The sequence below is a fragment of the Hypanus sabinus genome, chromosome 16 (assembly GCF_030144855.1).
Source record: "Hypanus sabinus isolate sHypSab1 chromosome 16, sHypSab1.hap1, whole genome shotgun sequence".
NCBI lineage: Eukaryota > Metazoa > Chordata > Chondrichthyes > Myliobatiformes > Dasyatidae > Hypanus > Hypanus sabinus.
In genome coordinates this window covers 37612388-37625166 of record NC_082721.1, presented here as the reverse complement: position 1 = coordinate 37625166, position 12779 = coordinate 37612388, and the positions used below count along the sequence as shown (strand labels likewise).

Here is a 12779-nt window from a genome sequence, read left to right as displayed (position 1 = left end):
GGTTTGATCCCAGACTAATCATGGGACAATTTCAAATCACCAGTTAACCTACTGACCAGTACGTCTTCTGGACTGTTTGGGGAAACACATGCGATCATGAGGAAAATGTGAACTCCTTACAGGCGGCATGATTAAGCCTATTAGATTCTTCAACCTATCAAAGGGAAATATATGTAATATTTCCCTTAATAAAGGTACAGCCAGCAAGAGTAGGACAAGCAATGAAGATGCAGATGGGATGGGACCTGCAGGTGTCAAGAGTTAAGTTATTTTTGATTTCAGAAAAATCTAACTCCCACACAAAAAATTACATTCTGATGCACATAAAAGGTCTGTAGTATCACCAAACTAATTATGCCGAGAAGTAATGGAAGGAACATTGCTGTCCCAGTGAAATGTGGAATAAAATGTCTAGTTTATAAATTGTCACAAGATGGCACCAGTGTTCTGTTCTTGCATAATTGTCACAAGCCATTCCTTGCAGGGCTTTCTTGAGAACCAGTGATGTTACTTCATTTGGAATTGCTCTGTACAGTTACATGACAGGAGCCAAATTAGAAGCAAGTACAAATGTTGAAGCCGACAGTGCAGAGTAGTTCGTAATGACTGGCATGTGGCCCAAAACAGAACAAAAGGGAATGTGGTGCGAGGGTTTACCGAAAGGAACTAAGAGGTTACGTGTTAACGCTAATTCTTGGTCTGTTGAAGGACGTAAAGAAGTGCGTGGAGGCACTTGAAGAACTACGGACATTGCAAGTCACAACACAGCTCTTGCAGAAACATAGTGATTTGGTTGCAACACTAAAAAAGGTATGTTTATTGTGCATTTTTAATTGTTTTTTTATAACATCTGATTTTAATTGGCTCTATCCATTCTTGTGGTATATTAAGTTTTGGTGAAGTAGATGTATTTGGTGCTCATCGTGAGGTATTTTAATTGTTTCCATATAATGAGCTGACCATTCACTACTGCTAGTTTATTGGTAAACCAAGCAGTAGTCACCTTCTGCAGACCTAATTCCAGCAAAAGTAAGTACCTTGAGGAGGATGGAGAGTTTTGTTGGTCTGACTTTAAAGTGACTAAGCGTTATTTGTTCTTGTTATCTCTTATGATCTCTTTTTGTCTCTACTTTTCTTGCTCTGGATTTTTAATGGCATTTGTATCTTATTTCACTGTTGTAAGTACGTCCCTACTCCCCATTCCTAAAAGATTAATTTCTAAGTATGTTTTTTTGTAAAATGCGCAGGATAGCAAACAGAAGAGCTATTTTTAATTAGTTTAACTAATCGAATTATCCCAGCCCACCTCAAGTTCTCTGTTGTGTATTTGTGAGCATAGGGCATCATGTCAATGGATTCTTTTATGGGTATACTCAGTCCAGCAGTTGATTGAGTAATTAACAATAATACTATGTTATCATAATTCAAGTCTTCTCTCAAACCTCAAGCCCAATTATCATCGAGAAACCAAAACTATGCTGTCTGTGTGTACTAATCTTATGTATATGCTGAGCAAAGCAGCAATGTGAAGAGACTTGATGTATTGATGGATTCCTCCCACTAGCAGTGTGCTGTTAATGCACAGTGGATTTATAAAAGTCCATGAATTATATTCTAGCTGCAAGTCCACAGAAGACAGAATTTGTACAGCATTGTTGGTATAATTCAGAAGTTAAGAATGAAGTTATGGATGTTGTTATTCTGTTACATTTTGCATCCCAGCTAAATATAAATCTCTTTGTGCAGATTTTGAATTAGGTAATATGTTCTAATACTTGGATTAAGGTGGGAACCTGCCTTTGAATTGTGAGTTCACACTTAATTCTTGTGTTTAAGTACTAATCTTTGTTGACATTCTGTGATGTTGAAAACTTACTTCCTCTTTTGGGAGGAAGGAGCAAGGTACTATCCGTCAGTTGAAAATAGCTTATTTTTTGGGATGGGTTAAGTAGGTATAGAAAGACACTTGCCATTATGGGAAAGAGTGGAGGGTGATTTCCCAGACTCCTGACCAATAGAATTGTCTAAGAAGTGTAATCGCTACACTTCAGATGTGAAGTCTCACAACACAAGAGAATCGTGATGAGAAATCATGATTTTATTCTATTTTTGTCTTACAACAAAGGGTGCCATAGTATTATTGTTCAAATGTAACGAAGATTTTTTTCTATGAACTACTTCCCTGAGAATTATACAGATCTACTGTAGCAATGAAATATTCAGCAATCTAGTCAAGTATAAATGTAACAATTTAACATATTTTTTCTCATTTCAATAGAAATAAAATTAAGAACTTGGAAATGTATTTTGCTGTTAGCTTAAGAAAATCCCAAGTAGCTTTAAAAATAAGTATAAAGAAACCAATGGCAAGCCAGAAAGGAAAACTTGTGTGATTGAAATATTGGTAAGCACCAGTTTTAAAAGTAGCAAAGACCCAGAGAGATTTAGGAGACAGGTAATTGAATATGCTTCCAACAGTGAGGCGATTCCCAGTTGAATTAAGTATTTGTAAAGAATGCCAAGATGGAAGGGATTGAAAGTATAGGATAGTACAAAGCTAGAGGTTTAAAGATACGGGAAAGGAATTTAAATGTGATGCTTTTTGAGGACTGGAGTCAGAATATGTCTCTGGTCCATTCTGCCTTGCCCTAATATTCAGTTGTGAGCTATTTAATTGTGGAGCTTGATAATCCAGCAAGGTAACCACTGAAATAACCAAAATTATAGATAGCATAACGACTTCAGTGTTGATTCAAGCAGTGTTAGGTACAAAATTATGTTATAGTTGTGGGTGTAAAGGTTAGCACGGTCCAATGAGATACTTAAGGTCATACAGACTTTGCTTAAGTAGAATAAATTAACTTCAAAATTCTAAATTAGATAATTTGTTAATTTTTATTTATTTTGAAAGTAGTTTGTATCTTCCCTTGGGAGTTGGAAATGAATAAAGCAAGTAACATTTACACAGAGATTCTGCAAATGCTGGAAGCCCAGAGGAACAAACACACAATGCTGGATGAGCTCAGCAGGTCAAGCAGCATCTGTGGAAGAGAACGAACAGTTGATGTTTTGGGCCCTTCATCAGGACTGAAAGGAAGAGGAAGCCAAAATAAGAAGGCGGGGGAGGGAAAGGAGCACAAGGCAGGGGGGTAACAAATGAGAAGCTGGAAGGTGATAGGTGGAAGAGGTAAAGGGTGATAGAAGAGCATGGACCATTGGAGAAAGAGAAGGAGGAGGGGCACTGGAGTGAGGTGATGGGCATGTGAGGAGAAGAGAAGTAGAAAGAGGGGAGCCAAAATGGGAAATGGAAAAAAGGGGGAAGGTTTACTTTAAAAGTAACATTTTGTATTTGATCCGGGACAGCATCCCACCCACCATCAATCTTCAGGCCATGCCATTTGGGACTTGTGTTAATATTATTTTGTGACTGTATGCGCTCTCATAACTCTGTGCTGTGTGTAACTGTATGTACTGTGTTTTTGACATTAGCCCCAGAGGAGTGCTGTTTCATTTAGCTGTATACAAGTGTATGGTTGAGTAACAATTAAATTTAAACTTAATAGGGTTGGCCTTGGGACAAGTTTCTAATTGATTTAAGGCATTATATTTTATGACTTGGTGAATTAAGGAAAATGTTTTTTTTTGTATTTGTTAACTATATTTCCTCTTTAATTTTCCTTCCTTAAATTACTGATGCTGAGATATCTCCTCAAAGAGTTGAGACAACTGAAAGCTGCACCATTCTTCAATGGTATTTTTGGGCTTGCATAGTCTGTTTTGAGATCATGCTAATTAGAATGCAAAATTGTGCTTTATTTGGTAGGACCTGGTCTTGCTCCTCATGTTGACATATTATTGGCATTGTTTTCCAGATACGTCGCTATAAAGCTAGCCAGGAAGTCATGACAAAAGCTGGGGAGATCTACAGTCATTTAAAGTCCATGTTTATGGGAGGAGATGATTCTAGCAACAATACATTGAAAAAGAATCCCTCTGAACTAGAGCAGCAGAAAGATAACACCAAAGAAGAGGAGAAAGAAGCTGAAAATAACACAACAAAGAAGCAAGACTTGGGTAAGATTTGTTAGGTAGGATCCTGTAATATAGCCTGTAGCTGGGTGTTATAATATCTGATATTCTTCCCAGTCTCCCTTCTGTGAGTTGGAGACTATTTCTTTTGTACCTGTGTAATGTCTTAAGAGCTCTAATATTATTATCAGCCTCTTTTTCCCATTCCTTAAACTGCGTTCCTAAATTCCTCAGTAGAACTACGTTCTTTATGATTACGATCTTAATTGTAATATGAGTTTTCACTCTATATTGCAAGAATAATCCCCATATTTGAGAGTTAGCAGGTCTGTGGCAGTTATGTCAGTCTAATTTATATATAAGATTTGAGAGTAAGGAGGGAGAAATTTATTGTCTGAGCAGCTGTGCTTGTAAATGAGTGTAATTGTGCAGTAGGATTCAGCTTGACGTTACTTCTGTTTGTGGTCAAATATACTAGCAGAAAATTAAAATGAAAGAAAAATACTTATGTCATTTTTCTGTTTTATTTCTGAGTTAGATTATTTTTTATTTAAAAAAAAAATCTGCATTTGATCCATTTCTCCAACAAACTATCAACAGATTTTGCAGTAAATGGTGAGACCATGCCTGTGAAGAATGAGACTCTCCCAGAAAATCAAGAACAAGATCGACCACAGGCAGAAGAAGGGAATAATACTGAGGAGATGTTGATTGGCAAAAAAAACAGGTAATAGTGACATAAACAGAAGGATTTGATCTGTACCTTTGACATGGTGTCACATACGAATTTTATTCAGTTGCTGTATTCTTTTGTATTATATGGTTGTAGATTCATATAAGCCTCATTATAGACGAGAAAATAATTTGAATTGATTATTGCTGTACTGAGGGAATACTGCTCTTTTGAAGCTCACAGAATTGCAGTATTCCCTCAGTACAGCAATGATCAACCCAAATATGGTAGTTTAAAAAAAAGCACCACCTGTTACTTTATGAGACAAGTTTCCCCTAATGGCTGCCGTTTTGTTGTGAAATCCAGATTTACCAAACTTCAGCATAAAGATTTGATCCGGAGTTTTATGTTGGAGTAAAAAGATAGATGCTTTGGTATCACATGCAAAATGCTGCCTGGCCTGCTAAGTTCTTCCAGCATTTTCTATGTGTTGCTCAGATTTCCAGCATCTGCAGATTTCTTCCTGTTTGTGATGCTTTGGCATTTGTCACTTGACATGTTCCATCTTGTATGGGCTCGATATGTTGACTGTTTATTTCCCTCCAAAAATGGTGCCTGAGTGGCTGACAATGGTGCATTGCTCAAGAACTCCAGCATCTGCAGAATCTCCTGTGGGCCGGTTCAAGGCTTATTTATGTGGGACCTATTGGCCATGGTTCGTTGTTTTCATTCCATTGCAGGAGTTGTGTCTATTATCTGGATGTTAAAATGTAGTAAATACATGCATTAATGTAGTTTTTATTTTCAGCAGAAATCCAGGATATCCAAATAACTTTGCAGATGGAAGTTATTTTTGAAGATCAAAAACTTTGCAATTGCTGAAAATCTGAAATAATATTTGAAGAAGGCACAGTGATCTGAACTTTTAACTGTTTTTCTCTCCACAGATCTGTTGAGTGCTTCTAGCATTTTCTATTTCTGTTTTTCACTTTTTAAGTTATTGTTGAAGTAGCGCTTCAGATAAATGTAGCTGCAGATTTAGACAAAGCCCAGGAGACGATTACTAGTTAAATGATTATTGTTTTTCTGGGAGTAACCAATGGGAGAGCAGATTCTTTGTGTATTATTTCATTTTGAAATTATCTCTTCAGCTTGCCTTTAGCATTACGTGGAAATGTAACCCTAGATTTTGTGCTCAAATCCTCAAGACTCACTCACTACCAAGTTGGTATTTAAGATTTGTGGGGTGGATGGAGCCCAATATGCACCAATCCTCCAAATTCCCACCTGGTTCATAATACTAAGGCCAGAGTTGTTTTGTGACAGTGTCCTTTTAAATGATTGGAGCACTTCTGCAGAATCAAACTTGGTAATTAGAAACAAATTTGCCAAAATTTTCAGTCAAAACAAAAGGCTGAAAGTAGTTAGCAGCTCCAGCAGTATCTGTGAAATGGAATGACATTTTAAGACACAAACTCTTTATCAGGTGTGGTGTAAGGAAGCTGTTGTAGAGAAAAATTTGGCATGAATTTAGAACTTTAATAATAGTAATTGATGCTAACTTATTTTTAAACATGAAGAAGTTGGCTGGAGTTGGATCATGTCAATCTTGTTTTTACTGAAGGATGTAACAGTCTTCAGGGGCTTAAATGATCTTGTTTGCACATTCCTGAATGGTTATGGTTTGTTTAAACCAGCAGACCATCAGTGTTTGTTGACCGGATAAGTCTTCGCTGTTCACTTCTCATTTATTTCAAAATGTGGTACCTATGTTTTTGTCATTGTTGATGCTGGATTTGTGAACAAGTGGGGATTGTGTTGAAAAAGTTATGGGAAAAGTAGAAATGACAGTGTTTATTATTTCCTCCTTTAGTGCTCCAGATTTATTAGAAGTGCTTCAGTCAGATGGTAAACACACCAGTGGCACAGAACCAGTCACAATGGAGATGGAGTCAGCCATCAAGAGTTGAGCCTTTGAATCCAAAACAACTATGGGACTTGTTTCAAGATCTGGGTTACTTTCAAATAAGAACATTTGTCACTTGAATTGTCCTAGAACCTAGTAAAGACTGTTTGGTTTTGTTGTCTGCCCATACAAAGAAGCTGAAAGAGGTTACTTGTTGTGCAGAGCTTTGTTTTTCTTCATTTTGTTGAAAAGAGAACAAAGATAATTGTCAGCACAATTAAGATCTCTTTTTTTCATAACCTTAAGAAGGAGGAAGTGAATGTGATGCAAGTACAAAAATGGCTGCTTTTAATGGATGAAAGGTATTGATGGGAAATTCCTTGGATGTTCTTCTGATCAGCAGAAATCCTGGATAAATGTGTAAGCAGGGTTCCTGCTGAAGTTCTGGCAGCAAATTTGGAAAACACCTGAGGAAATCATGATGCACGCTTTACTTAATTCAATGGACTTGAACATATTTGTTCTCTGACTTCACTTGAAATTACTTGTTTGAACATTTTGTCATTTGAAGTATGTTCTTCATGATGGCTTGGCTCACAGAATTGGTCATTTTTTTTCAAAACCTCTTCCAGCTACAATGGACCATTACTCATTTCCCCCCAAAATGACTAATTTATCAGTCCGTATATAACTTCAAGGAAAAAGAAACCTATGTAGACCTTTCAGTTTTATGTCATTGTAAAATACAGCTTTGTAACCAATTATTAAAGTTTGACCTTGTGGGAGTTTGTACGTGATGTTGACACTGATGTAGTGAACTTTTTTTAAAGCTGCTTTGTATGGAGAGTAGGGTAGAAGAGAGTGACATTATAGGGGAGACCCATTCATGGGTATTAACCCCTTGAATTTGTTCCTCTCATGCCTTCCAAACCCCAAAAATGCCATTCTATTTGTTCTTCCTTTTATTCTTAATAAAATGAAGTCTTGCCAACACTTATAATTTCATAAGACCTCAAAACTGTGGAACAACTTATTTCTTTGTCTTCCCTTTCTCCTGTAGCTTGGAAAGCCAGTAGGTTAAGTTCTGGGTTCACTTAACGTCTTCTGTTTCTTGATTAACCTAAACATTTTTTCGTCTTAACTGTGGTGGTCTGCACTGTAAGACATGATCTTTGGCTTTTGTTTATTAATTTAAAAGAAAATAAATCCTATTGTAAAAGACCACCAAGGATAAATGGCCTTTAGCAGGTTAATTCAAAAAGTTTTAAAATGCAAACTTTTATATTAAAAAAAATTGTGTGGTGTTTTCTTTTCTAGTCAAATTTATTGAAATGGGAAACTAATCAGCCCACCATCAAAATACGGACACTTAACCTGAATACTATTTAACAATTCTGTTCATGAATTCAGTTGACAAAAGCAGTCCTGAAGAAAGGTGTCAGCACAAAATGTCGATTGTTTATTTATTTCCATGGGTGCTGCAGAGTTCCTCTAGTATTTTGTGTGTCACTTTGAATTTCCAGCATCTGCAGACTTCCTCATGTTTATTTTTTAAATGTTTGACAAAGAAGATCCAACTTCAGATTCTGAGTAATTACTGTTCAATAACCTCCATTCTTTCCCTGCAGACTGGAACATCGGAACCAGAAGTAACAATTCAAGTACTAATGTAAGACAAGCATTGTGTAAGTAATTGTACACTCTGGTCAAGTTTATTTGTACAATACTCCTACTGTATTGTGGTATTAGTTTGTGGATGGTCTCCCTTCTGGCAAAAGTAAAAACAAGATTGTATTGAAGTGATGTGTGTGATGCCAAGATCTGCAAGGAAAGGATAAGCACATTTAGTAAGCCAAAGTCAAAAAGCTTAAAGGCCCACTTTCAATAAGTATCATTGCAATGAGGTTCATTGTAATAGAAGTTTGCTGCTGAGAATATTGTTCCTGAGCTGCATCTTTCATAAACTTCAGGTACACCACCATACATGTACACACTTGTCCGTGGCATAAAACTGCAACTCATTACACACTTTTATCCACATCATTCAAGCTCCATTGTTTTTCAAAAATGAAATTCTTCCTCTCATTCACATTCTCTTCACTTAAGATCTGATTTATGTTTCTGATGCCTGATATTCTTTCCCACAGATACACTGACCCGATCATCAACTACTAGCCTGTTTTTGCTCAAGCATTTTGTTACTTTGGAAATATTGCAATTGTTGATGCCAAAATCATCATTTTTTCTGCTACCTTAGTTCCAACATAGAATAAAATTTTAAATGTCCATTAGCTGAGCATGGATTAGAGAACAGCCTGTGGTATTTAACTGTAATAGGAGTTCGTTGTTGGTTTTCCAGTACTTACTTAACGTAATTATTCAAAGGTAGTTAGTTCACTATCTATAGCTGAAGCTGAGAGTTGACCATTCTCAAAGGACTGCTAGAATCCATAATTTAGGAATTGTAGAAACTGGCATTTTTAGCTCTACAATAATTTATTGTTCCCACACTTCTGTCCCTAAGCTGCTTGAGCTCTCTGGTGGCATATAGCTCATGCTACATAAACACCAATCTGCTGCCTGCTCTTCATCCCAACTATTGAATCCCTTTTTTCAATAACCACCTGAGTTATCCATATAATGTTGTGGGAGTAGGACTCCAAGGCACGGGTGAATTAGCTTGTCCACGTGGTACTGCTAGCTGAAGATATTTGCAAATATTCAGCCTTGTCTTTTGCACAGTCATGGCCATCATCCTCTTGGATCTTCCTTCTAGCTGTTTAATTCCCTGCCACAATTCATTACTAGTTGTGACAAGGATATTTATTTAACAGTAACTCTTCTAGTTGGTAGATTAGAAAGACAGACAAGGGTTAGACTATACCCAGAATGTTACTTTAATACCTCTAAGCATAGGAGAGTACTGTTCTAGTCATCTAATGAGGGATACTGATCTATGTGATTGTATTCACATAATGAAACATTTCTTCCATTCTTAATAAAATTGTACTAATTCTTATAGATTTATGATATTAGCAAGTTTGCCATAATTTCTAATGGCACTATAAATAGAGGAACTAAACAAATTTAGTGGATTCAGTAATCTCGTCACAGTAAATACTATGATTAATAAGCATACATAGTCACACGAAAAAGTTTGTGAACCCTTTGCAATGATCTGATTTTCTACTTTAGTCGCTCATAAGATGTGGTCTGATCTTCATCTAAGTTGCAATAATAGACAAACACACAAACAATTGTACTTCTCAGCAATGCTGAGTACACTTTTTAAACAATCACAGTTTAGGTTCAAAAAGTATGGGAACCTCTGCAGTAATGCCTTCTACAAAAGCTATTTGGAGTCGGGTGTTCCAATCAATGAGCTGAGATCGGAGGTTTGGGTTGTTGGGGTGCCCTGTCCTATATATTCAAATTAAAAGACACACAAAGTCAGAGTTACTGACAGCCTGCTCTTTTGAAGAAAGATTTGTTTATTTGCCTCATGCCTTAATTGATAACAACTTTCTAAAGAGCTTGGAAGAAGAATTGTAAAGATGCATGAAGCTGGAAAAGGCTACAAAAGCACTGCTAAAGACTTGAGTGTTCCTCAGTTCACAGCAAGAGAAACTGCATACAAACAGAGGAAATTCTGTGCTGTTGCTACTCTCCCTAGGAGTGTGGATCCTGCAAAGATCCACAATGTAGAACGCGGAAGGAAGTGAAAAAGAACTCGATGGTAACTCTCTAGAACTTGCTGAAGTCTCTGTTCCTGTGTCTATAAGAAAAACACTGAACAAGAATGGTGCCCTTGGAAGGATAACACTGCTGTTCAAAAATAAATAGGTGCAAAAGACCACCTAAATGATCCACAATGTTTCTGGGACAATGTTCTGTGGACAGATGAGACAAAAGCTGAACCCCTTTTAGAGAAATGCACACTGCTATGTTTGGAGGAAAAAGCACTACGTACTAACTGTAAAACCTCATCCCAACTGTGAAGCATGGTGGAAGGAACAACATGGTTTGTTCCTGCTTTGCTGCTTCAGGGCCTGACCAGCTTGCAGTTGCTGAGGGAACCATGAATTCAACATTGTATCAAGACATTTTACAGGAGAATGTCAGGGTCGAGGTCCGTCACCTGAAGCTTAATAGCAGTTGGATGATGCAATAAGACAATGATCCAAAACACAAGAATAAATCAACAACAGAATGACTTAAAAAAAAATTCTGTTTTTGAATGGCCAATTTGGATTCCAGACCTTAACCCAATTGAGATATTGATGTAAGCTATCCCAGAAATATTGATGTACTGAAACAGTTTTGTATGGAGGAATGGTTTAAAATTCCTCTTCGGCATTGTGCAAGTCTGATCAACAGCAACAGGAAATGTTTGATGGAGGTTATTGCTGCTAAAGGAGATTCTACCAGTTATTAAATTCAAGGATTCACGTTCTTTTCTAGCCTGGACTGTGAATGATTAAACAATGTTTTCAATAAAGACATGAAAAGTACAATTGTTATTAGTTTAGGTAGATTGTGTTTGTCTATTATTGTGACTTGGATGAAGATCAGATTATATTTTATGAGTAATTAATGCAGAAAAACGTAATTGCAAAGGGTTCACAAATTTTTCTTGCAATGGTAGTTTTGTCATTCTCCTTGCCTTTTCTCCTTGCTCTCATCTTCAAGCAATCATAGATGCAGCCTAGGAAAACCAATCAACAATTAATGTAGAAAGAAATTTTGAAATTATTTAATGCGAAATAAATATATTGACATATTTTATAAAGTGGCAAACTAGAGGAATGATCAATCGAAGAGACAAGGCTATTGAAAAGTTAAGCTTGTTCAAAATTACAAGTGCTTCCAGGAAACTGATAATTCCTTGGTGGTTTTGGCAACTTATTTTCTACAGTTAAGCTGAAGCAGTAAAATCCATTCTGTTAAGTAAATTTCAAATGGCAGATGCATAATTCTGCATTTTAATTTGTTATTACTCACTGATGCCAGGCAGACGGTCTCTGAAGATTATTGATAATGACTGGAGTCACCCATCTTGTAAAGACACTGCCCAGAAGAAGGCAATGGCAAACCACTTAAGAAAGAAAAATTGCAAATAACAATCATATGACATGGCACGTAACGATCAATTATTCACTAACGTCAGATATCGGTAATGAAAGTGCAGCTGGTTATACAAATAAAATTTAAGCGCAATATTTCTGTTGCAGTGGTATTTCTGAAAACATCCTGCCAGTGCAGTGGATCCTTTGTTCAACAAGCCAGGGAGAAAAAGAATGTATACAAGTGCAAAGCTGCTCTTGCACATGAACACATTAGGATTACTTTAGGAAATATTTTGTCACACTGGAGAACACACACTCTGTAGTTCCCTCATCTCATTGGCTGTAGAGTCAATCAAAGCTCAGAAATAGTACTGTGACCAACTGCAATCAATCTTCATGCAACAGGTTTCATTAATGTTTACAGTGCAGCTTCACAGTAAAATTTATTGTCAAAGTATGTATATGTTACCATATACTACCTTGAGATTCATTTTCTTGCAGGGATATGCAGGAAAATGAAGGAATATAATAACATTTCCAAAAATGCTATTGATAACAGAGACTGACAAACTACCAATGAGCAAAAGAAAACAAATTATGTATATAAAAATACTGAGGATATGAGTTGAAAAGAGCTCTTGAAAATGAGACTGTTGCTGGTAAAATCAGTTCAGAGTTGAGGTGAGTGAAGCTATCCATACTGGTTCAGGAACCTGATGCTGTAGGGTAGCAACTGTTGCTGAATCTAGTGAGGTGTGGGACCTAAGGCTTCTGTACCTCCTGCATGTGGTAGCAGCAAGAAGAGAGCATGGCTAAGAAGGTGCGAGTCTTTGATTGATGCTGCTTTCTACGGGCAGGTTCCATGTAATTGGTCTCCATGGTGGGGAGGGTATTGCCTGTGATGGATTCGACTGTAGCCATCACTTTCTGTGGTCTTTTCCATTCCTGGGCATTGGTGTTTCCATACCAGACTTGGTGTGACCGGTTAGGATTCTCTCCAGTGCATCTGTGGAAGTTTGTCAAATCGTTTTTTGGTGACGTGCTGAATTTTCGCAAACTTCTAAGAAGATGGAGGTGCTGTTAGGCACTTCCAACTAAAATTCCA

The 12779-nt window shown here is 36.9% G+C and overlaps 1 protein-coding gene across 3 annotated transcripts in view; it reads left to right on the top strand.

Moving 5' to 3' along the window:
- Positions 1 to 7405, top strand: part of hdgfl2 (HDGF like 2) — a 96963-nt gene extending 89558 nt beyond the window's left edge. For all 3 annotated transcript variants that reach the window (XM_059991598.1, XM_059991597.1, XM_059991596.1), the window contains exons 13-16: positions 709 to 810; positions 3873 to 4074; positions 4630 to 4756; positions 6576 to 7405. In XM_059991598.1, coding sequence (XP_059847581.1) covers positions 709 to 810; positions 3873 to 4074; positions 4630 to 4756; positions 6576 to 6672 — 528 coding nt within the window. In that variant the 3' untranslated portion in view covers positions 6673 to 7405. The remainder of the gene's footprint in view (positions 1 to 708; positions 811 to 3872; positions 4075 to 4629; positions 4757 to 6575) is intronic.
- Positions 7406 to 12779: the final 5374 nt, after the last annotated feature.